Source organism: Ornithorhynchus anatinus, chromosome 14, assembly GCF_004115215.2.
Source record: "Ornithorhynchus anatinus isolate Pmale09 chromosome 14, mOrnAna1.pri.v4, whole genome shotgun sequence".
NCBI lineage: Eukaryota > Metazoa > Chordata > Mammalia > Monotremata > Ornithorhynchidae > Ornithorhynchus > Ornithorhynchus anatinus.
Genome location: NC_041741.1, coordinates 39,461,207 through 39,486,770, shown reverse-complemented (window position 1 = coordinate 39,486,770; position 25,564 = coordinate 39,461,207). Strand labels below are relative to the sequence as shown.

General features: G+C 43.3%; 1 protein-coding gene across 3 annotated transcripts in view; it reads right to left on the bottom strand.

Moving 5' to 3' along the window:
* Positions 1-25,564, bottom strand: part of STAB2 (stabilin 2) — a 107,564-nt gene that overhangs the window by 46,613 nt on the left and 35,387 nt on the right. For all 3 annotated transcript variants that reach the window (XM_029078915.2, XM_029078917.2, XM_029078916.2), the window contains 13 exons: positions 21,092-21,154; positions 19,002-19,097; positions 17,551-17,637; positions 16,513-16,624; positions 13,203-13,383; positions 12,185-12,278; positions 11,624-11,782; positions 8,168-8,263; positions 6,292-6,387; positions 5,349-5,396; positions 4,645-4,781; positions 4,317-4,431; positions 2,840-2,917 (listed from right to left, as the gene is read on the bottom strand). In XM_029078915.2, the coding sequence (XP_028934748.1) occupies positions 2,840-2,917; positions 4,317-4,431; positions 4,645-4,781; positions 5,349-5,396; positions 6,292-6,387; positions 8,168-8,263; positions 11,624-11,782; positions 12,185-12,278; positions 13,203-13,383; positions 16,513-16,624; positions 17,551-17,637; positions 19,002-19,097; positions 21,092-21,154 (1,362 nt within the window). The remainder of the gene's footprint in view (positions 1-2,839; positions 2,918-4,316; positions 4,432-4,644; positions 4,782-5,348; positions 5,397-6,291; positions 6,388-8,167; positions 8,264-11,623; positions 11,783-12,184; positions 12,279-13,202; positions 13,384-16,512; positions 16,625-17,550; positions 17,638-19,001; positions 19,098-21,091; positions 21,155-25,564) is intronic.

The window sequence follows — 25,564 nt, the reverse complement described above, 5'->3', positions numbered from 1 at the left end:
TGGGTCTTGTATCTTGTATCTACCCCAGCTCTTGTACAGAGCTGAGCACACAGGAAGTACTTAAATACCATAACTATCATGGTCTTGGGATGCTCATCCATTCCCATGGTTTCAGCTATCACCTCTATGTGGATGACTCCCAAAATTACCTTACTCACTCCACCATCATCTCATCTCTTTTATTATCTGCATTTCCTTTGGTTTTCAGGACAACCCCACATGAATGATCTACTGACATTTGAAACTCATGGCAAAAACTGAATTACTCATCTTACCTTCTAAAACTATGAAAAGCACATGGCCTCTTAGAAAGTGTCAAAGGACCTGGGTTATCATCCTGGCTCTGCCACTTGCCTGATGTGGGACCTTGAGCAAATCACTTAACTTCTCTGTGCCTCAGTTTCCTTATCTGTAAAATGAGGATTAAATATACCTGTTCTCCCCGCTACTTATATTGTGAGTCTCATGAGGGACATGGGCTGTGTCTGACCTGATTAGCTTGTATCTATCCCAGCACTGAGTACAGTGCTTGGTACATAGTAAAAATTTAATGAATAACATTATTATTATTATTATCATTATCTCATCTTACATTTCCCATTACTATGTTACGACAGCATTTTTCCTGCCCTAAAAGCCCCCACTCTTGGTATTATCTTTGACTCCTCTCATATCTTCCATTTCCCACATCTAATGTGTGTCTAAAACATTTTTCTTTTTTTTCTTCCCATATACTTCCCAAATCCACCCCCTCCTCTCTGCCTTTTTGTTGACTCTTGTACAAGCCCTCATCATCTCCCAGCTGGATGACTGCATCAACCTCCATACTGCCTCTCTCTTCAGTTCAATCAATCAATGGGATTTATTTAGCACTAAGTATGTACAGAACACTGTACTAAATGCTTGGGAGAGTACACCACAACAGAGTTGGCAAACATGTTCCCTGTCCACAATGAGCATACAGTCTTGAGGGGGAGACAGACCTTAATATAAATAATTTATAGTATATAATTTAAAGACATGTACATAAGTGCTGTGGGGTTGAGGATGGGGCAAATATCAAATGCCCAAACATCACAGATCCAAGTTCACAGATGACACAGAAGGGACAGGAAGTTGGTCAAAAGAGGGCTTAATGAGGGCAGGTGTCTTGGAGGAGATGAGAACTTAATGCTTTGAGGATGGGGAGAGTGGTGGTCTGGCAAATATGGAGTGTGACAGAGTTCCAGGCAAGGGGAAGGAGGAAGGAAAGGTATCGGAAGTGAGGTAGAAGAGATCGGAGCACAATGAGTAAGGTAGAGGAGGAAAGCGTGTAGGCTGGGTGTCCGTACGAGATCAGTGAGGAGGGGGTGAGCTGATAGAGCACTTTAAAAGCAATGGTAAGGAGTTTCTCTTTGATGCGGAGTTGGATAAGCAACCATTGGAGGTTCTTGAGAAGTGGGGAGACCTGGACTAAACTTTTTTTAGAGAAATGATCTGTGCAGCAGAATGAAGTATGGCCTGGAGTGGGGAGAGACGAGAGGCAGGAAGGTCAGTGAGAAATCTGATGCAGTTGTCAAAGTGGGATAGGATAAGTGCTTGGATCAACGTGGTAGCAGCTTGGATGGAAAGGATAACCATTTTGTGAAGGTAGAACCGATAGGGTTTGGTGGGTAGAATGAGAGAGATGAGTCTACCCTACCCACAACCGCCAAGACTCTCTTCCTAAAGCACTGTTCAGAACATATCAGTTTCCTTCTCATAACCTTCAAAATCAATGAAAGTATGGCTTTAGGGGTGGAACTCTTGGTTTACGAAAGAAAGTTTTGAGTTTTCCCAGAAGACCATTTGGGAAAGGACAATACGAAATGTAGGCATTTTTCAATTATGGGACTGCATAATACCAGCTTGGATCTAGCAAATGATGAGTTATGCACTAAAAATGTTATAAACTTATTAGCGCTCAGCTGTAGATAGGAACACTATTATAATGGAGCAGGGTGGTCTGAACACTAAGAAATCTGAGAACTGGCGGCTTCCAGCGTCGAAGAGAAAAAGAAACGACTTTCTCAAATTTATTATAAGAGATTTCTAGGTGAGGAAGGATCGGGAAGTTTAATTTTAGCAAATTTGGAGTTGTTTTTTGCAACCCCCCGAGGGTTGTAATTGCAATAGAAAATGAAAGCTCCTCATTTAAATGCCAGGCAACTGGGAGCTGAAGTGTTACTCCTTGCTGACTTTCCCAGGATGCCTTTCCTCCATTCTTTGCCTCCCCCACAGTGTGTCCACATGCAGGAGAACACAAACAAGCACACATACACACACACCAAACACACTTTACAGATCAAAGCAGGAAGGTCAAAAGTCCAGGCAGGAATATCTTATAGATGTTTTATTGCCTTTGGATGGTTAAAAAGTCCATGAATAGTTTCCAAAGAATGAAAAGAATGAATCACAAAATAGTCTGCTCTTACTTTTATAGTGAGCCATTTCTAGCAAAATTTTCAGGCAAATTGCTTGAGGCTTTAGAAATACACACTTTAATTTCATTTATCCAGATATTTGATAGAAAAAGGGTTTGTTGTTTTTTTTTAAAGTGTGGCATAAAGAAAATTACTGAAATATCTATGCAATTTAAGTCAAGCTGCATTCTCAGACCTGAACTCTCCAGATAATTTGCTAGGGTAGACAGTAAATCTCAGAGGAGAGAGTAGTCTCAGAGCAGTGAAAATACTCTCCATTTCTCTTAATGAAAATTAAAAAAAGGATGAAGTCCCTTCCCTCAAAGATATACTGACTACCCAGGAGAAATATGAAAGAAGGGAAGAGGATTAAATTTATCTTAAGTAGAATGAAATACCTTGCTGACAATGTGTATAACTCCATTGGTGGCTGCATGATCACCCTGGACAATGCTGGCTCCTTCAATAGTAATGTTCTGGAAATAACAAAAAAGTGTGGTTATATTGTATTATTTTAGCGAAGTAGCATGGCCTAGTGGAAAGAGCACAGACCTATAGTACAGAGAACCTGGGGTCCAATCCTAACTCTGCCACCTGCTGCTGGGTAATCCTAGACAAGTAATCCTAGACAAGTCACTTAACTTCTCTGGGCCTCTGCTTCCTCATCTGTAAAATGGGGATTCAATAACTGTTCTTCGTACTACTTGGACTGTGAGCTACATGTGGAACTTGATTATCTTATAATTACCCCAGCACTTAGTACATAGTAAGCACTTAACAATTAGTCTTAATGTGCATAGACTTGATCCCTTTAGCAGGAAGCAACTTAGAGGAGTTAGAGCAAAGTTTTTTGCTTGCTTTTGTTTTTTCCCCTATGAACCTCCAGGGCCTGTTCTCCCCTTGCAGCTTCAGTGGTGAGATAACTACCCACTTTCTGGAAGTGGCTCCTTCCTCTGCTTGCCTCTCCTATTGTCTGTTCCAATTAGATCTAGCTGGTTATCTATCTGCCATTACTCCTCTCCTAAGTGTACATCTTTCTGATAGGTGAGGGAGGTGATGTGCTGGGAGGGGAGCGGTGGCAGCCATCTTGATGTTAAAAGTAATAATAATAATATTAATAATGTTGGTATTTGTTAAGCGCTTACTATGTGCCGAGCACTGTTCTAAGCGCTGGGGTAGACATAGGGGAATCAGGTTGTCCCACGTGGGGCTCACAGTCTTAATCCCCATTTTACAGATGAGGGAACTGAGGCACAGAGAAGTTAAGTGACTTGCCCACAGTCACACAGCCGACAAGTGGCAGAGCTGGGATTCGAACTCATGAGCCCTGACTCCAAAACCCATGCTCTTTCCACTGAGCCACGCTAAAAGTACAGAGTTGCATACATCTGGCACCCTGTATCTGGCCCATCCTCTAGACAACATTGTCTCCTGTTGCTTGTGGGTCCTGGCTCTGTGAGCAGGGGATGTCTGGGCTGGGGCTGGGAATGCATTCTTTAACTTCTCTCTGTTCAAGCTCAATAAGAATCAACCCGGAAGATTTCCCCCCGACCTGAGCAGCAGGAAGAATTAGGCTCATTAAGCCAAGACGGTTGAGTCGAATTCCCTCCCTGGAGAACAGTTTGCTTCCTATTAGAAAGGCAATTACTTTAGTGCTAGGACTAAAGGGGATTATAAAAAAATACACTGATGGCATGGCAGAGTAACACACATTTTAAATACTCTGTCAATAACTCTGGCTTTAAATGAAAGTATAAAAGGGATACTTGCTTTTCCTTGCCATGGACTCGATGGCCATAATTTAATAGCAAAAAAATACATAAATAAATAAAATACATAAACAAATGAATCAAGAAAAGCTCAACAGACCCTTACCCCATTTTCTTTAGTTAAATGGAGAAAGTTGCCACGCAGAGATGTTGCCAACATATCTGAAGAGGACAGGATCTGAAGGTCAGCTACTCTGTATGTTCCCACTAATATATGATACCTAAAAGCAAGGATTACTGGGCTGGTAAACCATGAAACAGTTTGAGGTCTGGATGTCTTGAGGTTTAGATGACTAAGCTTCAGAAAATGCCAATCTCAGATTTAAAAGACCACTTGGCTTAAATGAATCCAACTGACAAATCAGTCATTGTAATGCCATCACTGCCATTAAGAAACACCAGACACACAACTGCCAGGCCTGCCATCCACCTACTTTATTAAAGTTGGAATATTATTCTTTGACATCCAAAAGGTTTTCTCATCTGGGGCCATGTTCTCAGTCGCATGATGGGAAGGCACCAAGACAGTAAGGTTGGCAGTGGCTGTGAGCATCGGGCGAACAGAGGCTTCCTGAATCACAGGGAGGGTAAAGACATAGAAAACTTATTTTACAGATGAGGTCAGCATGGTTAGAGACCCCAGGATGCTCGATGGGTCTGATCCGCGGCCCGAGCGAGGGGGCGGGGAGGGGGAAGGTTGGGATTGGGTAGCGCGTCCATGGTTCTTCTTGGCCCTTGGGTACCCTGGGCTCAGGGAAGCTTGGAAACAGTGTCTCTAGGCATCCCAGCCCCTAGTGGAAGCTGCACCCCCTAGATGAAGGGGTGCAGGCTATGAATACGCCCTCATGGGAGGACCCCAGTTGGCACCAGAACTGCGAATTTGAGGCCTTGTGCCCACTACATCTAATCTGCAAAACCACTATTCCCTGATTTCACATGCATTAAAACTAAAATTAACCACCCGCTCATTGTGGGCAGAGAATGTGTCTGTTTACTGTTATTCTGTACTCTCCCAAGCGCTTAATACAGTGCTCTACACACAGTAAGCACTCAAATATGATCAACTGACTGACTCTCATGTGCTATGTTTAATTTTTTCCAATGGATTTATGCTAACAAAAATTTCAAACTAACTCACGTTCACCCATTGATTAAATGCAGCTGCTTCTGATAGAAATGACAACTCCTATGAGAGAGAGAGAGAGAGAGAGAGAGAGAGAGAGAGAGAATTAGGGATAATCATACTTTAGAAAAGGATGTTTTGGAGGTTTTTTTTTTTTTAAATTGTGTGTTGTTGTTTGCTTCTGTATCTCTTCCATTGGCAGAATGACCTCACTGGAACAAGGGAAGAAACAATCACAAAAAAGTGGGAAGCAGCATAGCCTAGTGAAAAAAGTATGGACTTTGAAATCAGAGGACCTGGGTTTTAATTCTGCCTCCACTACTCATCTGCCATGTAAACTTGGGCAAGTCACTTCACTTCTCTGTGCCTCAATTATGACATCGGTAAAATGGGGATTAAGACTGTGAGCGCTGTGTGGGACAAAGATTGTGTCCAACCTGATTAGCTTTTATCTACCCTAGCGCTTAGTACTGTGCCTGGCACACAGTAACCACTTAAGTACAATTTCAAAAAAAAGTTTTCTCTCTCAATTTAGCTTCTTTTTTTTTTGCCAAGCCATGAAACAGGTAGACATACTTGATTACCCCAATCAGGTCATTATTTAGGAAATTTAGCCAATAATATGTTGTTGGATTATAGTGGAGATGTGGTAACTATATGTAATTGGATTTGAATTTTTTTCTGGGCATCTTCTCCCTTACTCCTTGCTTTCCTACAACTAATCAAAAAAGGAAGAGTTCAGTTAAAGTGAAAACACCTTTATCTTTATTATGTAGGAGGCGAATTTGGAGACCTGTAGATATAATGCTTTCTGTAGGAAACAACTTGCTTCATTTCACTTTCTCAGGCAGACGTTACTTGTAAGAACTTTAAAACCTCTTGGTTATGACTTCTGTATAGGCTTTTTTTCCTTCTCTTTTATGAGAGATCATGTTTAAATGGTTTGCATTTTACTTACTTCTGCTGCATTTCCATAGCACCTAAAACCATCACCCTCATATCCATCTTGACAAACACAGTTCCAGACACCTGAAGAAGTAGACTGGCAGGTCGCCTTAGGAAAGGAAAAGGAAAGGCAAAGTTAGACTTCTCTTGACAAACAGATGAGGATTCAAAGTGTGGGGAGGGTCCCTGGAATGACATACCGCAACGTGACTGTGATAACGGTGGTGGAGGATCCTGGGAAAATTATCCAAGTATGCTTAAATATTGCAACACTTGTGCCATTATCTCCTAGTCCCACTAATTCCTTTACTTCTTTTGCTTGGCACGATGTAAGCAGAAGTGAGGTCTATTTAAATGGGATATCCAGGCGCTCTCAATTCAGTTTAGTCAATATTTCAGTGTGGTGTGGAATTTAGAATTGATATTTAAATATGATGTTTTTAAAAGGTGAAAGTGATCAACTATTAAATCTTCATTAGTTACTGTGATAACCTGAGATGAGGAAGAACCATTTCTCAGGTTGGGCATTTTAATGCGGTCCCTGGGGAATAAATAGCTAGCACAGTGTGTGACTGTGGGCAAGTCACTTAGCTTCTCTGTGCCTCAGTTGCCTCATCTGTAAAATGGGGATTAAGAGTGTGAGCCCCACGTGGGACATCCTGATTCCCCTGCGTCTACCCCAGCGCTTAGAACGGTGCTCGGCACATAGTAAGCGCTTAACAAATACCAACATTATTATTACAGTGAAATGGCAGGAACCAGCTTTCTAAGCAAAAGCAATCACTCAACACTTTACATCTCTGGCAGATTTTATTCCACAATGAATAAATATTAACACTGTCCATCTACTCTGTGTCTGGTGCTTCTATTAGAGAATTGGATCAGTATAAAAGAAACACCATGGAATTTCCAAACCAAGATGTCCCTGGATTTAAAGTGACCCCCAAGTATCTGAGGTTTTGGAATGGGAAAATAAAATAATTGATTTCCAATTAACCTTTTCTCTCCCTGTGAGAGCCTTTTTTCATTTGGGTCTCTATGAGCTACTCCACTGGCTATGCTGTTCCACATTTCCCCCTTTTCTTTAACTGACATCTTACAGTTAAAGGAAGCAGCATGGCCTAGGAATAAGAAGACCTGGATCTAATCCCAGCTCCTCCACCTGTCTGCTGTGTGACCTTGTGCAAGTCTCTTAACTTCTCTGTGCCTCAGTTCTCTCATCCATAAAATGGGGATTAAATCCTTCCTTCTACTTAGACCATGAGCACCAGTTGGGACAGGGACTTTATCTAAACTGAATATCTTGTATCTACCCAAGTGCTCAGTATAGTGCTTGGCACATAGTAAGTGCTAACAAGTACCATAATAATGACCATAGGAATAATTTGCTGCCTTAAGTGTGTTTTTAATGACAGGTCAGGAGGTAATAAGAGCCTCAGCTTGAAGAGAGGGTTCAGAAAATGAGACTCATACATTGAGACAAGGAGAGATTGAGGGAGGGCGTTAGAGGAGGAAAAAATGAGGCAGGAACCAGAGAGAGAGACAGAGGCTGAAACAGTGAAAGAGAGGCGGAATCATAAAGTGGCAGAGAAACTGAGAAAAAGTAACCAGAGATACCCTGATCTCATTTTTTTTCCTCTTTTGCAGAACTTTCTGTCCTAGAATCCATGTCCTCTTCTAGCATATGTTTGTGATTGGAAGAAGAGAGGAGAGAGGAACACAGTGAAATGCCTTAGATACAAATTTGAACATAATTACTTAGAACTGTAATTTAACAGGAGACTTTGATATTTAAAAAATGGAGTATTTCATTTCCTAAGAAGTAGGGTGGATACACAACCAATTCACTTCTTTCCAAAATGATTTTTCACTAAATAAAAGTGACTTACTAATGGATGACATTTTCCTTCTTGTTCCAAGCAGGATTTTATTGGCTCACAGTCAATCCCATTGCCTCGAAATCCTTTCTTACACTCACATTCATGCTAGGATTAAAAAAAAAAGGTGATTAAAAAATATGAAGGAGTAGAGCAATGAGCATTATCCATTAACCGTATATACTTTTACTTCATAAATGGAATTTATGCTTGAGGATGCCCACGTAGTAAGTTATAAGTAGCAGCATTTATTGAGCCTGGGGCAGTGCCCAGTGCTAGATATTTGGTAAATACAGAATATAGAAGTGACACATTCTTCAATTAGCTTGATTAGATCAATTGATAGCATTTACTGAGTGCTTACTGTGTCTAGGGCACTGTCCTAAGCATTTGGGAGTGTACAACATAACAGTACAGACAGCAACTCGCTGGTGCCAAATGGAAATTGTTGAGAAGTCTTACTGGAATTTAGGCAGAGCTGACCATTTAGGAGCTGAACTGTGACCTCATCATGGCAGTAGAACAGGGGCAAAGGCAAAGATGACAATTTTTACATGGCAAAAGTCTCATTTGAATGGTCTTGCCCAGGGTAGCTAACGTACACATCCATACACTAATCCTGGGCATAGACTGGGTGCAAAGAGAAGCGGCCAATGGGGCTCTGCCCTCTGAGCTCGTGTGAACTCATGTGAGCTCACACGAAACGCGGGTAATAATAAAGTGTGCGCCTGGGTGTAGGGTGGTGGTCGGACTGGTGGAAGGTCTGCAGGGAGGGTTCTTTGGGCAGGGCATTCTGTCAGGAGATAGGGGTCTACCAAGGGGACCCAGACAAGAGACTCAGCTCTCATCACACGATTAGTCTCTATGGTCTGCTGTGTGGTCTTGGGCAAATCACTTCACTTCTCTGTGCCTTGGTCACCTCATCTGTAAAATGGGGATTAAGACCGTGAGCGCCATGTACGAGGGGGACTGCCTCCAACTCAGCTTGTATCCACCCCAGTGCTTAGTACAGTGCCTGATACATAGTAAACACTTAAAAAATACCATAATTATTCTCATTCATTTTGGGTAACTGGAAGACTCAAACTAATCAATAGATCTGCTCCAGGACAGGACCAAAAACCATAAGCATCAAACTGGGGGCAGGGGAAGGATCCACTTTGGAGTACTAGCTGACACAGATAATTATAATTACAGTTCTTGTATTTGTTAATCACTTACTATGTGCCAGGCACCGTACTGAGCACTGGGGTAGATATAAAATCCCGACTCTGTCCCTTGACAGCTGTGTGACTGAGGGCAAGTCACTTCACTTCTCTGTGCCTCAGTTCCCTCATCTGTAAAATGGGGGTGAAGACTGTGAGCCTCGCGTGGGACAACATCATTCCCCTGTATCTACCCCAACGCTTAGAACAGTGCTCTGCACGTAGTAAGCGCTTAACAAATACCAACGTTATTATTATTATCAAGCTAATCACACTGGACATAGTCCGTGTGCCATATGGGGCTGACAGTCTTATTCCCCATTTCACAGATGAGCTAACGAAGGCAAGAAGAAGTGAAATGACTTTCTCAAGGTCACACAGAAGACAAGTAGTGGAGCTGGGATTAGAACTCATATATACAGGTGTGCCTGGGCATGTGTGTAAATAATTCATTAATGCTAGAGTCGGCTGAAGGGATGATATGACAAAGTGTTGGGAAATTAACGGAGAGAAAGCTTGTTGGAGGAGGTGGGAGTTTGGGAGGGATTTGAATGTGGGCAGAGCTATGTTCTCTCTGATGTGGAGAGGGAGGGAGTTCCAGCTGAAAGTCTGTGTGAGCAAGGGGGGGTCTGTGAGAAGACTTCTTGTTTTTTCCCAGCCAACTTTTCAAGAATCATATTAAACAGGGTTTCTTTGGAAAGAAAGCTCAAATCTATATCAAAAGGCAAGTGTAAGCAGCTTTACCCCAAATCTTAGACCAAAACATCCTTTAATATTCCAAATGAATTATTATAATGGGAATCTGAACATGATTAACAAGGCCATGAGTAAGTACTTAGAATTCACATCACACACTCATCCACTGTTCTTCACCATAGTTCTTCACAGGCACTCTAGCAATTAACCAAAGGAAACTTGATTGGTTCCACTTCCAAGACTTAAAAAAATTAAATAATCACAGGGTTGGGGGGATGTTCTCTCATGTCTGGAAAACTGACTCAAAGAAAGTAATAAAGAGCATGGGTTGATACCTATTTTTTTTTTTTGACAGAGAAGTGTAAATAGTCATTCCCTGGACCTCACAGGGATGACTGTTAGGATTGGTTGTGTTTAGCATATTTATAAATGATCTAGGAGAGAGTGTCTGCAGCAAAATCCCCTTGCTCGTGGTTGATTATAAACTCTTCTGGGTGGTGAAATGCCAGTCAGCATGGCTTAGTGGAAAGATCCTGGGCTTGGGAGCCAGAGGACTTGGGTTCTAATCCTGGCTCCGTCACTTGTCTGATGTGTGACCTTGGGCAAGCCACTTAACTTCCCTGTGCCTCAGTTCCCTCATCTGTAAAATGGGGATTAAAACTGTGAGCCCCACATAGGACAACCTGATTACCTTGTATCTACCCCAGCACTTAGAACAGTGCTCGGCATGTAGTAAGTGCATAACAAATACCATAATAATAATAATAATAATTCTGATGGAGATAAACAGCTGGAAGATATAAAAATGAGTAGGTGGGCAGAATAGCAGCAATGAACCTCACTGTGAGCAACACTGAGGCAATACAACCAGGAACTAAGAGAATCAGCATGGCCAAGTGGAAAGACCATAATCCTGGAAGAGACAGACACAGGTTCTCCCCTCTCTGACCCATTTGGTACAACTTTTAAACTGGCACAGGTGGCTCAGGGAACTGGGGTGGAAGAGGGAGGGATGATGAAGAGTTTTGGAAGGCACTTGAGGATATAATAATGATAATAATAATAATGGTATTTGTTAAGCGCTTACTATGTGCCAAGCGCTGGACACATATTCTAAACACTGGGGTAGATACAAGATAATGAGGTTGTCCCACATGGGGCTCCCAGTCTTAATGGCCATTTTTCAGATGAGGTAACTGAGGCACAGAGAAGCTAAATGACTTGTCCAAGGTCACACAGCAGATGTCAGTGGTAAACACGGCACTGGGCACCCCACGGGTTTGTGTGTCATGGGGTGGGGTTAGGACAAGGCGTGGGAGACAGTGGACCAGGTAAGCAGGAGAAGTGGGGTTGCCCCACCCCAAAAAGAAGTTTGACGGCATTAGCCAAGAAAAAGAAAATGATTCTGAACATTTATGTAAGACCGTTTAAAATGCTCAGGAGTCAAAGTACTCAGTATTCTAACCTAAAGGCCTGAATGAAGTTAAGAGCCTTTTAAACAGATTTAAGATGGACTACATCGATAAACACACTTCAATGGATGGGACATTTGTCGAATTCCACTTACCTGTCCTGGGCCCACATACAAACAAGTAGCATTTGTGTGACACTCTCCAAAATTTGGCAGCAAACAATTGTTAATCTCTGAACAATCTCTCCCATCTCCCGTCCATCCAGGCTGGCACACGCAAGAGTGAGTCCCGATGCCAGTTTTAATGCAGTCTGCCTGCAGGATGTAAAAGCAAACAAACAAAAAAAACCCTCATAGTCATTGATTAAAACCAAATTGAATTTCAGGGTACAGCCCTGAAAGATAAGTTTGCTTGGAGTTTGGTGGAAAAAATGAATGTGAAAAGCTTAGTTTCCTTTTTAGCTCCCAAAGAAAAGTCAAATTTGTTGAGTTTTCGGTTATTTAATAATAGAATAATCAAATTGAACAGGAGCATGAAAACCTAATTTCTGGCTTTCAACAGAGATAGCCCTGGCATTTGCCCATGATTTTATCTAGATAACCTTAAATTGAAAATTATGCAAGTTCAGATTAAAGCAGATTTTAATATTGGTTATTTGACTTCCCTTTGGTTTCCACAAACACACTGCTCTTCTCAAAATAAAATCCAATACTCACATTGCTGCTACAACCTCCCGGGATTAAACCAGCACAAGGATCTATTTCTGTACAGATTATTCCATCTCCCTGGTAGCCAGGTTTGCAAACACAGCTAGAACGAAAGATTATATGGAGTCATTTGTTAAATGGGAAGCTGGTATGTATTCCAATATGGCATTTAAAAAAAAATGGTATTTAAATGTTTACTATGTACCTGGCTCTGTACTAAGTGCTGGGGTAAATACAAGATAAGTTGGACACAGGCTATGTTCCACCATCCCCACTTTACAGATGAGATAACTGAGGCACAGAGAAGTTAAGTGACTTACTTGGGGTCACAAAGAAGACCAAGTTTTGGATCCGGGATTAGAACCCAGCTCCTTTTGACTCCCAAGCCCATGCTCTATCCACTAAGCCATGATGCTTCTCCACTGCTGCCTCATGGAGTAATGTGCCCAGTGTTTCACTGAAAACAGTTTACTATTGTTGTATTTTAAGGCACTTGGCCTTTAAATTGAAGTTCTATTTATTTCCAACAAGTTTACTTTTAATTTACATAGACACTTCTAACAAGGGGAGAAAGTCAGGTTATTGGGCAAAGAATCTCTCTTTCTACCTCTCAAAAGTTTTTAGTACAGTGATGACTAGTATAATGATAATAACGCATCAAAAATAAGCCACAGTGCCTTACTGAAGGCAAGTTGATCAATCAGTCATATTTACTAAATGGTCATGGTGTGTAGTTCAGTCTACTAAGTCCTCGGGAGAGGACAACACGACAGAGTCGGTAGATAAGTTCCCTGCCTACAGGGAGCTTACAGTCTAGAGGAGGAGCTTACAGTCCAAAGTCAACATGACCAAAGAGTGCTGCATCTCCACTAGATTATAAATTCCCCTTCTAGAACTGTAAACTCTTCAAGGGCAGGGGATAGATCTTCTAACTCAGTGGCACTAAACTGCTTAGGGCAGAGCCCTGGACACAGAAGATGCTGAAGAAATCCTATCGACCAATCGATTAAATATACAAGCCACCTACCTTGCGGCACCACTGCTGTATTCACAGTTGGCGTGGGCGTGGCAAAATTGGACAAAAGGCCCACATGACGTGGTCTGCTTGTCACAGAATTTCCCAGCATAGCCACTTTGGCAGGATCCTGCCAGGCAGTTCCCATCACTATCAATTCTGTTATCACATTTTCCAAAAACACATGCACATTCTAAAAGGGAACAGAAACAACATTTTGAGCTCAGAGCTAACATGATTCTCTGTGGGGTAACCTTTAAGGTTATAAACCCTTGGCAAAATCAAGTGCCAGAGTTAAAAATCGAAGGGGGAACTCAAGTGACGGAAGTTGAAATGAAAATTCTTCAGGAAATTCTCGGTATATTCCTTAGGACTTTAATTCTTATTCCGCTCAAAGTCCAAGTCAAATCAGCAAGGCATCATCCCCATCCCTCTTTGTGGACAGAGCTCAAGTTGCATTTCTAGTGAGGAGATTGCCAAAGCTGCATGTCCTCAACCTTACTGAATTTCACTTAGGTAAACGGAATTGTAGAATTTAAAATCTGCCAAGAGGTGCCATCATTCAATCAACAAGTGTTTATCCTTGCAAGCCCCGAGGACCGCAGATTATGTTTTGTTCCTGGGAAGCATGTTAAAGAGTAAATGTTGTGTTTTCCCTCAAGGGATTTCCCATCAAATATGAGAGATCAGGCAAAAATTATCACAAAAAACGTGCACATCCAGATATAGTAGTTCAAGTATGAGACGAAGGAGAGGAATGGATCAGGGATGGTGTTAGTGAGTTGTTGAGTGGGTGGGTTTAATCAGGGAAAGTTTCCAGGACAAATTAGGCCTTAGTCTCTAATTTAAAAAAGGAGGGAGGTGGCATGGCAGACTGCAGGAACAAGGAATCATCACCTACATCTTGTCATTCATTTCTCTCGTCCCTTCTAAATCGTGCGTTTCCCCACTCTGTACTGCATTATTCAAACGGTTTTCTTTTTAACTCCCTCTAACATCTTTGAAATGATCATTTAAAAAACCTGAAACACTCCAAGCCCGGTGCCTGCACCAACGTTGAGGATTGCCCTAGCTCTTATTTCACCCACTTTGCTGACTGTGGAAATAAGATTTTTGGCAATCATCGGCTCCATGGAGTCTTTCTTGAATAATAGGAAATGAGGTGGCCCTTTCTCCAGGTAGCCTACCTTGGATGAATATGAATCTGCCTTCCCCTTCACTCTCCACCCCACAAGACCATTTTCCATAATAACTGGGGTATTGTTAAGTGCTGGGGTAGATACAAGATTATCTTGGCTCCTACTCCATTCTAATCCTCCTTGACCGCTCTGCTGCCTTTGACACTGTCGACCATCCCCTCCTCCTCCATACCTTATCTCACCTTGGCTTCACGGACTCCGTCCTCTCCTGGTTCTCCTCTTACCTCTCTGGCCGGTCATTCTCGGTCTCCTTCGCTGGCGCCTCCTCCCCCTCCCATCCTTTAACTGTTGGAGTTCCTCAAGGGTCAGTTCTTGGCCCTCTTCTGTTCTCCATTTACACTCACTCCCTCGGTGAACTCATCCGCTCTCACGGCTTTGACTACCATCTCTACGCAGATGACACACAGATCTACATCTCCGCCCCGTCCTCTCCCCCTCCCTTCAGGCTCGCATCTCCTCCTGCCTCCGGGACGTCTCCACATGGATGTCGGCCCGCCACCTAAAACTCAACATAAGCAAGACTGAGCTCCTCATCTTCCCTTCCAAACCCGGTCCTCTCCCACACTTCTCTATCACCGTGGATGGCACAACCATCCTTCCTGTCTCTCAGGCCCACAATCTCGGTGTCATCCTTGACTCGTCTCTCTCGTTCACCCCACACATCCTATCCGTTATCAAGACCTGCCGGTTTCACCTCTACAATATCGCCAAGATCCGCCCTTTCCTCTCCACCCAAACGGCTACCTTACTGCTACGGGCTCTCGTTATATCCCGGCTAGACTACTGTGTCAGCCTTCTCTCTGACCTCCCTTCCTCCTCTGTCGCCCCGCTCCAGTCTATTCTTCACTCCACTGCCCGGCTCCTCTTCCTGCAGAAACGATCTGGGCATGTCACTCCCCTTCTTAAACAATTCCAGTGGTTGCCTATCAACCTCTGCTCCAAACAAAAACACCTCACTCTAGGCTTCAAGGCTCTCCATCACCTTGCCCCTTCCTACCTCTCCTCCCTTCTCTCTTTCTACCACCCACCCCGCACGCTCCGCTCCTCTGCCGCCCACCTCCTCGCCGTCCCTCGGTCTCGCCTATCCCGCCGTCGACCCCCCGGGTCACGTCCTCCTGCGGTCCTGGAACGCCCTCCCTCCTCACCTCCGCCAAACTGATTCCCTTCCCCTCTTCAAAACCCTACTTAAAACTCACCTCCTCCAAGAGGCCTTCCCAGACTGAGCTCCTCTTCTCCCTCTACTCCCTCTGCCACCCCCCCTTTACCTCTCTGCAGCTAAACCCTCTTTTTCCCCTTTTCCCTCTGCTCCTCCACCTCTCCCTTCCCATCCCCACAGCACTGTACTTGTCCGCTCAACTGTATATATTTCCATTACCCTATTTATTTTGTTAATGAATTGTACATCGCCTTGATTCTATTTAGTTGCCATTGTTTTTACGGAGATGTTCTTCCCCTCGACTCTATTTATTGCCATTGTTCTTGTCTGTCTGTCTCCCCCGATTAGACTGTAAGCCCGTCAAACGGCAGGGACTGACTCTATCTGTTGCCGACTTGTTCATCCCAAGCGCTTAGTACAGTGCTCTGCACATAGTAAGCGCTCAATAAATACTATTGAATGAATGAATGAATTATCAGGTCCCATAGAGCTCGCAGTCTAAGTAGAGGGAGAACAGGTAGTGAATCCCCATTTGGAGATGAGGAAACTGAGACACAGAGAAGGACGTGACTTGTCCAAGATCACACAACTGACAAATGGTGAAGCCAGGATTAGTTTCCCAAGTCCATTCTCTTTCTAAGTAACCATGCTGTTTCTCACAGTGTCTTAATGTCTTATGTGCCTTAGTGAGAATATTGTACTTTTCATTTGATTGTTGTGATGTGGTGGGCTTCTCAGTGTGTTCCTTTGCATTTTGGCTACTCTCCACTTCACATGGGAAGCAGATTGAGGCCAGTGGCCATTTCTATGTCACTTTTTTCGCTACCCAGCAAAGTTCCTCAGTCCTGTGGGCTAGGCGTAAACACCTTTTCAAGGTAATACGCAAATGTCCCACCATGAGTATCTTTACATTGTTACTTCATCAATGGAAACCTCAAGAGATGAAGGGGAATGAAATGCTACTTACTTTTTTCACATCGAGGGCCATATTTATTGGGATCAGAGCAAAACTGGCAAAAAGAGCCCTGAAATCCATCATCACACATACAAGTCCCATTTCCACTGACTCCATCCGCACACTGTAAAGAAACACAAATACCTGCTTTAAATCCTGCTTAAAATGGTAAATTACAGGAAAGTATTAACTACACACTCTTTTTTCCTCACGGTTTGGTCAAGTTTAGGTTTCAAAACCATTTGATGATGGTGATGATAATAATAACAATACAAATGATATCTTGCATGTATATAACATTTATCATGTTTCCAAAAGGCTTTCACATCATTTATCTCATTTTATCCTCATGGCAGACCTTGTGGTAGGGAAAGGCAGGTTTCATTCACATCTGCACATTCTCTCTCAGCATTTAGCACAGTGCTCTGCACACAATATGCATTTAATAAACACTATTACTACTTTATTATTTCCATAATACAGATCTCCCATCTAGACTATAAACTCCTTGAAGGCAGGGAACATGCCTAACAACTTTATTATACTCTCCCAAATGCTAAGTACAGGGCTCTGCACACAGTAAATGCTCAATAAATATGAATGATTTACTGATTGAGTGATGAGGAAACTGGGGGGGTTCTGAGAGGTTAAGTAACTTTCTTGTTAACAGTGGCAGAACAGGGACTGGGATATAGATTTGCTTCCTCCCAGACCCCTGATCTTTTCTCTAGATAATGCTGTCTTGACAGGGACCTTCTCTCATCTGCACTTAGCATTTGGGAAATACTCAAATAATGTGAAATAATAATGATGGCTAGTCCAGTGTTCATTAAGAATTTAAATAATACTAGTAAAAATTGTCTCATCAAGATTATAAAGATCCATTTTTCCAGGGGGGTGAGTTTTCCAGTTCAGTGGCAATGTTCTTTCAGTACAATTTCTCAGTGATGCTCCTTGTTGTAGGATTTCTATTTGATTTGGAAAAAAACCAACAGTGGAGTCTACTTCAACCGTCACACTCAAGTGATGCAAACAAATTTCTGTTTTCACCTGTCCATTTCCTGAGCACGGATTGGAAAATCCTCCTGGACACTGATTGCAGTCTGGACCATAGAAGCCTTTGCAACACTTTGGTATCTAAAAAATTAGAATAATCGATTTGTGACCTATAAAATACATCTTCCCTTCCCCTGCTCAAAGACCTGCAGATTAACTTAACAACCACATACTCCGTGTCTAATAATGACTCCCAATGCTCAAGTATTCCATATTTCATAGCCACTTTTTTGAAAGAGAAAAACATGTTATCCATATTTGTCCTTTGATGCCCCTTTGGAAGTCGAAGCTTAGAAAGGGGGAAAAATTGTCACAAGGTAGTCCAGTAAACCAGTGTTGGAATGGGGCCAGAACCCATGCACCCCAAATCCCAGGCTAGAATACTACCTGACCATGGAAGCTTAAACAGTTAGACAACCGTCCTCTCAGGGCAGAATGCTAGGGTAATAACACCCCTGGCTCACTGCATCTACTAACCCAAACGGAGACTGTATTTCAGGAGGAGTTTGGATGGCTGGCCCTGGTGCCAAGATAGACTCAGGGAGATCCTTTCTTCATTAACCCTTCACATATTTTTGACTAGTGCTTGAAAACTATAATCAGAAATACTGAAATCCCAAATCATGACACTAAATGTGCAGACCCAAAATGAACCACTGCTTAACAATGAGCCGGGCCGATGAATTAACATGGTGAATTCCATAAAGTGGCATTTGGTCATGGCTGGTTGTAGGGAAGGTGGGTTATTAATAATAATGATAATAATAATAATTTTGGTATTTGTTAAGCACTTACTATATGCCAGGCACTGTACTAAGCAGTGTGTGTATGTGTGTGTGCGTGTGAAATACAAGCAAATCGGGTTGGACACAGTCCCTGTCCCACATTGGGCTCAGTCTTATTTCCCATTTTACAAATAAGGGAACTGAGGCACAGAGAAGTAAAATGACTTGCCCAAGGCCATAAAGCAGCCAGGATTAGAACTCATGACCTTCTGACTCCCAGGTCCGGGCTTCTACCTACTAGGCCACGCTGCTTCTTAGTGGTGTCCTGTTCCAGGGCAGAGATATGTGCCTTTTGTAAGGGGGCGAGGGGGCAGTTGACTGGGATGCCTCACCTGCCTTTTCTACGCAGGAAGAGAGAGTGGTGATAACCGGGAAGCATGGCTACAGGGCCTGACACAGCAGCATGAATGACTTGTCTTTGGATCTACCTCTATGCATGGAAAAATGAAGGTTCAGATGTATAACTATGTTATATTCTCATTCTAGCATCCAGGACAGGTGGGAATTTGGAAAATTAATTAAGAAAGAACTCAATCATGATGACGATGGACTCAAGCTTCAAGCGTGGTCAGTTTCCCAAAGTAAAAGCAGCAACTTCAGACTTTCACCAGCAGGCTTGGCTGTCTTAGTGGTCTTCCGCTGAGAAAACAAACATCTTACCTTAATCGTAGCATTACAGTATCTGGCACAGCCACTTTTGGGAAATCTCAGGGTTCCCATCTTGGATGTGTAGACACATTTATGGGTGAACAAGGCCTACAACAGGAATAAGAGGGGAAAGGTCACCTCTAAGCAGACATTCCCCATCAAGGAAAATATTTTCTATTTACTCAGAGAGTGTGGCTGCTCTGTGAAACTTTAGGACAAGTGTTCTTGATTATTCAGGGGTGGAATACATAGCTTAATTTAATATTACTACCAAAGGGCAAAGAAGGAAGGGAATTCCAAATCTGGACAAAAAAGGAATCTAAATCCCAGACTGGACCGAACAAATCCCTGGACTTTCTTCTTCTAATTCACTTGGATCTGTGACCTTTGGACATTTGATATCTGCCCCACTCCCAACCCCACAGTGCTTATGTACATATCTTTAAATTATTTATTATAAATTATTTATTCATGTTAGACACATGTCTCTCTCCCTCTGTAGACTGTAAACTCATTATGGGCAGGGAATGTGCCTGCTAATTCTGTTGTATCATATTCTCCCAAGCACTTAGAAAAGTAGTCTGTACATAATAAGCACTCAGTAAATACCACTGATTGATGGATTCTGATCATCACTGGGTAACTGTTGCTCACTGCACACTGCTAAAACAGAGCTCACTAAGGGAAGGACAGAGAGTAAGAAAGAAATAAACAGAGAGCAAGAGGGACAGACAGAGCAAAAGAAAATCTAAGAGAGGAGGAAAGAGAACATCAGTTAATCAGTGGTATTTATTGATTGGTATTTTTTTAGTGGTATTTACCCCCCCTCCTCCACCCCCGTATTGAGAGAATACAAAAGAGTTGGTAGAAATGATCCCTGCCCACAAGGAGTTTACAATCCTTGATGGGGAGGCAGATACTAAAATAAATTACAAATAAGGGAAACGACAGAGCATAAGGTTATGTACATAAGCGGGAGTGGAGTGACTATTAAGGTGCTTAAAGGCTACAGACCCAAGGGCATCAGCTCTGCAGAAGGGAATGCAAATAGGGGTAATGAGGGCTTAGTCAGGGAAGGCCTCTTTAAGTAGGACTTTGAAGGTGGGGAAAGTGGTGGTCTGTCAGATATGAAGGGGGAGGGAGTTCCAGGCCAGTAGAAGGACAAGGGCAAGGAGTCAGAGGTGAGGCGGATGAGACGATAGAGGTTCAGAGAGTAAATTGGTGTTAGAAAAGCACAGCATGCAGGCTGGATTGCAGTAGGAAATCAGCAACATAAGGAGGAGGGGGAGGGCTGCTAGAGTGCCTTAAGGCTGACTCTAAAGGAAGAGCTACTGGAAAAGGGAAAGAGATGAAAAGAGCAAAAGAGCAGGAAGAAGAACAGACAGAAAAGGCCTTGGGGAGAGTGAAAGGCAAATGGGGAGGGAGGCAGAAATGGGGGATTAGCTCTAAAGAATTTAAATGAACCCAAGGAGCATGGTGTAATAGATCAAACACAAATCTGGGAGTAAGAGGAGTTGAGTTTTAATCCTGGCTCTGCCACTTTGCTGTGTGACCTTGGACAAGTCACTTTAATTCTCTGTGCCTCAGTTACCTCAACTGCAAAATTGGGATTGAAACTGTGAGCCCCAAGGGGGACACCCTGATTACCTTGTATCTACCCCAGTGCTTAGAACAGTGCTTGGCACATAGTAAGCACTTAACAAGTGCCATCATTATTATTACAGTGCTCTGGACACAGTAAATGCTCAATAAATACCATTGGTGGATTGATTGGTTGATCCATCTTTGGGGAGATGGTTCACCAAGAGTGGCCTGGGAGGTAGCCTTTTGTTGATTGCTTATTCACCACTACCCCCTCCCCAACGCCCCCACCCCCATCCTGCTGGACTTTTTCCTCTTTACCTAGCTGTTACCCTAGACCATAACTCTCTTTGACCATAAACCGATTTAACCACCTTAAAAAAAACAGCACTGTGGTGAGAGTCATTTTACACCTCTTCAGATTGACTAGGAATCCCATTCAAAGAATAGAAAAAGAACAAAAAAAGACAAATCCCGTTTATCTTCCATGTTATGATTTAGTATCGGTTATTCACACTCACTGTGGGTTCTGAGTCAGCAGGGCAAATACTCCAGTACACCAAAGAACAGCTTAAACAAGTACCCTGAAATGAGAGAGACACACACTTGGACTGTAGCAAGAAAGTGTCCGGGAGACAGGGAAGACTACTCCCAGTTGTGATAATTGCAACCTTGGCTCTGAGGAGGTGAAGAGGAGCACTATTCCGCCTCCCCACCCAAACTTCCCGGTTATTATCATTATGAGGTCTTTAAAAATAACCTTAATCTACCAAACCACTTTAGTCTGATAGGTATCTGTCATGTTTACAGACAACAGATTATACACATCAATCAGTAGCGTTTATTGAGCAATTACCATGCACAGACCACTATTCTAAGTACTTGGGAAAGTACTATAAAGTAATTATATATGATCCCTGCCCTGAAGAAGTTTATAATCAAGTGGAACATGAAGACAATAATTTAGTCTTCTCCTACCTTCCTTATTTTAAATAACTGCTTTCCTTTTGGGTCACATTTTTTTCAATCTTTCATCATCCATTCTGTTCTTCTTTGGAACATCTCCAATTGCTCTGCTGTGTCCACAAAGCATGGACACATCTGTCAGATGTGTCCAGGCTATCTCAGACAGGACAAGCCATCCAATTTCTCTGCCCTGACCTTTTCTTTGCTAGGTGCCTGTTGCATGATTTGTCTTACCCCATGGCACTGATAGATGAATAATGCCATGGAGAGTATACGATTACCACAGCATGTTCTTTCACCGTGACTCCTGCTGAATGCCAGGAGTGTGAACAGAGTGTTTGGTTGAAAAGAGACCTTGATTAGGGAGTAGGCACTTTATTTTTGCTATAATAATTGTCATAATTGTGGTATTTATAAAGTGCTTACTCTATGAATCCTAACAATAACTGTGTTAATAATAATACGAATGGCATTTGTTGAATGCTTACTATGTGCAAAGCACTGTTCTAAGTGCTGGGGGGGATATAAGGTGATCAGGTTGTCCCACGTGGGGCTCACAGTGGTATTTACTAAGTGCTTACTATGGCCAGGTACTGTACTAAGCACTAGGGTGGATACAAGCAAATCGGGTTGGACACTCCCTGTCCCACCTGGACTCACAGTCTCAATCCCCATTTTACAGATGAGGTAAGTGAGCCCCAGAGAAGTGAAGTGATGTGCACACCGGTCACACAGCTGACAAGTGGCAGAGCCAGAATTAGAACTCTGACTCCCAAGCCTATGCTCTATCCACTAGGCCATGGTGTTTCAAGCACTGTACTAAACACTGGGGTAGATACAAGATAATCAGGTCCTATTTGGGGCTCGCAGTCTAAGGAAGGAGGGAAAACAAGTATTGAATCCTCAGTATAGATGAGGGAACTGAGGCACAGAGAAATGAGGTGACTCGCCCAAGCTTGCAAAGCATGCATTTGGCAGAACTGGGATTAGAACTCGAGTCCTCTGGCTCCCATGTCTGTGTTCTTTCCACTAGGCCACGCTGTTCCTCAGCACGGCCTAGTGGAAAGGTCTATCCAGAATGTTAGATTCTAGAGAATTTGAGGCATTTAGAGAATAAAACCATTTGCTATATTCCAGAGATCATCCTGCAGGGGACCACATATCTAAGCCAAAGGAGCAGGGATGCACCCGCAGGGATGCCCTACTGGTTACCCTTATTTTTGAGACAAAGCCATTCGGTAACTGTCTCAATCAATGTGACAGCCTCAAGTCACCAAGTCTATTTGAAACCTAATCAGGTGAAATTCCCCAGAGTTATGTTTGAACAGCATGGCCTAATGGATAGAGCATGGGCCTGGGAGTCAGAAGGACCTGCGTTCTAATCCCGGCTCCACCACTTGTCTCCTGTGTGACCTCAGGCAAGTCCCTTCACTTCCCTGTGTCTCAGTTACCTCATCTGTAAAATAGGGATTAAGACTGAGCCCGATGTGGGACAGGGACTGTGTCCAACCTGATAAGCTTGTAATAATACTAATAATACTCATAACTGTGGGGTTTATAATTGTGCCAGGCATTGTATTAAGCACTGGAGAAGGAGTACAAGCAAATTGGGTTGGTCACAGTCCCTGTCCCACATCAGGCTCTCAGTCTTAATCTCCCTTTTACAGATGAGGTCACTGAGGCCCAGAGAAGTGAAATGACTTGCCCAAGGTCATACAGCAGACCAGTGGTGGAGCTGGGATTAGAACCCTCGACCTTCTGGCTCCCAGACCCGTGCTCTATCTTTAGAACTGTGCTTGATACAGAGTAAGCACTTAACAAATATTATTATTATTATCATTAATAATGAAGCTGACTCTCTGGTTCATGGCTCCCAGGGGAACAGGAGCAGCTGGGAGCTGGTGCAGGGAGCTCAATCTCCTTCTGTTTCCTGTTGTCTCTCCAACTAAAGTGAGCCTCTGCATTTAGGCATCTTAGTGTCCTGTGTAGGGTAGAGGTGGCTTAAACTTTCTTCCCTCATGTAAGGCCATGGCATACTTACTTCTACAACCTTACCGCACTCTAATCTTCCCTAGGTAGTGGAGAGAGCCAAGGCTAATGTTATAATAACCCAGGTGAGGGAGAGGAGAAAGAATGCTCTATACTGACTAAAAGAGAAGTTTTAGTTCTCATTTATAGTTACAGTTAAGAGAGATTTTATAGTTATATAAGTGGTCACAAAATGGGGATAATATCATCCACCCAAGATCCATCTGCCAATCATGCTGGGAGGATTAACGAACTACTATCTGTAAAGCACTTTGTGCTCCTTGGAGATATGTTCTCTACCAATTTAAACTCTTGCTGCTACATTTGAGCTTCTAGTTTCCATGGGAACTGGGAAGGACCACATTTGACAGGAAGAAACTGCTGGAAGCGCTAATTGAAACTCAACTAAAAAATTAACACCGAAATAAGAAAAAAACAACCCAAGGGCATACGAGTGCCCAGAATATATTTATCATTTTAACGGATTGGTTTAATGCTTGATGGGTTAATCCATTCACATTCCTCTGAGGCAAGGCAGTTTACATCCATTTTATAGAAGGTGAAACGGAGGCCTGGTGATAGTAAATGCCTTTCCTCAGGGCTCCCTTGATACCCAGGACATCTGGTTCCATGCCTAGCTCTCTCAGCTAGATTGCTCCCATGACAAAGAAATTTAGGAAACCTTATCTATGCAGCTGGAGCGATATGCTATTTGCTTTGAGAGAGGAGAAAAGCATTAACTGTGATGAGCTTTTAACAGCCCGTGGATGACGTAAATCAGAACTCACTGGACCCCGATTCTGTTTCTTTTTTTTTAAAAAAATAAAAATAAAAATTTGGGGTGGGCATTCTGGTGTAAAATACTTAAAAGCGTGGAGGTTGCCTCTGCCACAGCTGCCCCTGCCACAGCTGCCCCGGGCTTCACGGGAGGTGCAGGCTCACTTTAGGGGCCGCTGCTCTCACAGCCAAACCAGTGTGACTCCAGGCAGGGGTGCTGCTCTGAGGAGGGGTCTGCACCCCTGGGGAGGTTGCAGGGAGTGGGCATTGCCAGCTGGTGGTAATGCTGCCAGGAAAAAAATATCGTGGTATTTGTTAAGCACTTACTCTGTGCCCAGCACTGTACTAAACAATGGGATGGATAGAAGCAAATTGGGCTGGACATAGTCCCTGTCCCACAGGGGGCTTACAGTATTAATCCCCATTTTACAGATGAGATAACTGAGGCACAGCAAAGCGATGAGATCTACCCAAGGTCACCCAGCAGACAAATGCCCAAGCTGGGATTAGAACCCAGGTTCTTCTGACTCCCAGGCCTGTGTTTTCTCTACTAGGCCATGCTGCTTCTCTGCAGCAGTTGTGGAGTTGAAGGAGTTTAGAGTTGTGTTGTATGGGTCCAGTCCACCCTGGTCCCGCAACTCTCTCCTCACTATCCGCCCAGCCACTTGCACCCTGAAACCCTTGCTTCTCCCCGACACTTGCCCCGAGCCTGGTGATCCAAAGAAATGGAGGTGACAGTGAATGGCTCATCCGTACCCTCTGCCCATCCTCCTCATTCACCTGTCCATCTTCCCACCTAACCTCCTTCCCCAAGCAGCCATGGGGTGGTGGCTTTAGGGATGGAAGGAGAGAGCTGGTTTGATACATAAGGAGAAGGGTATCAGACAAGTGTGGATGGGGGAGGAGTGAGGAGGAAGATCTTGGGTTTGAGTTGGAGGGGGTAGTCCTCATATGATCTGAATTGAGGGTCTGTGTTCGCCCTGGGCTATGGGGAGAGCGCCATTCAAATGGGACAGGGTGGAAGGTGCAGAGGAGTAGGGAACCCCTTCTTAGTGTTTTCTGTTCCCTGCTCGATAGGTGGGGACACCTCTCACTCCTCCATGTTCCTTTTACCCACATATTAATCTCGTCAATCCATGAGTCATCACGTTATCCTGTGGACCCAGTTTATAATGTTCCAAGTGTGCAGTCAAGACTTTGCTTTTCTTTCGTTTCTGTTAACA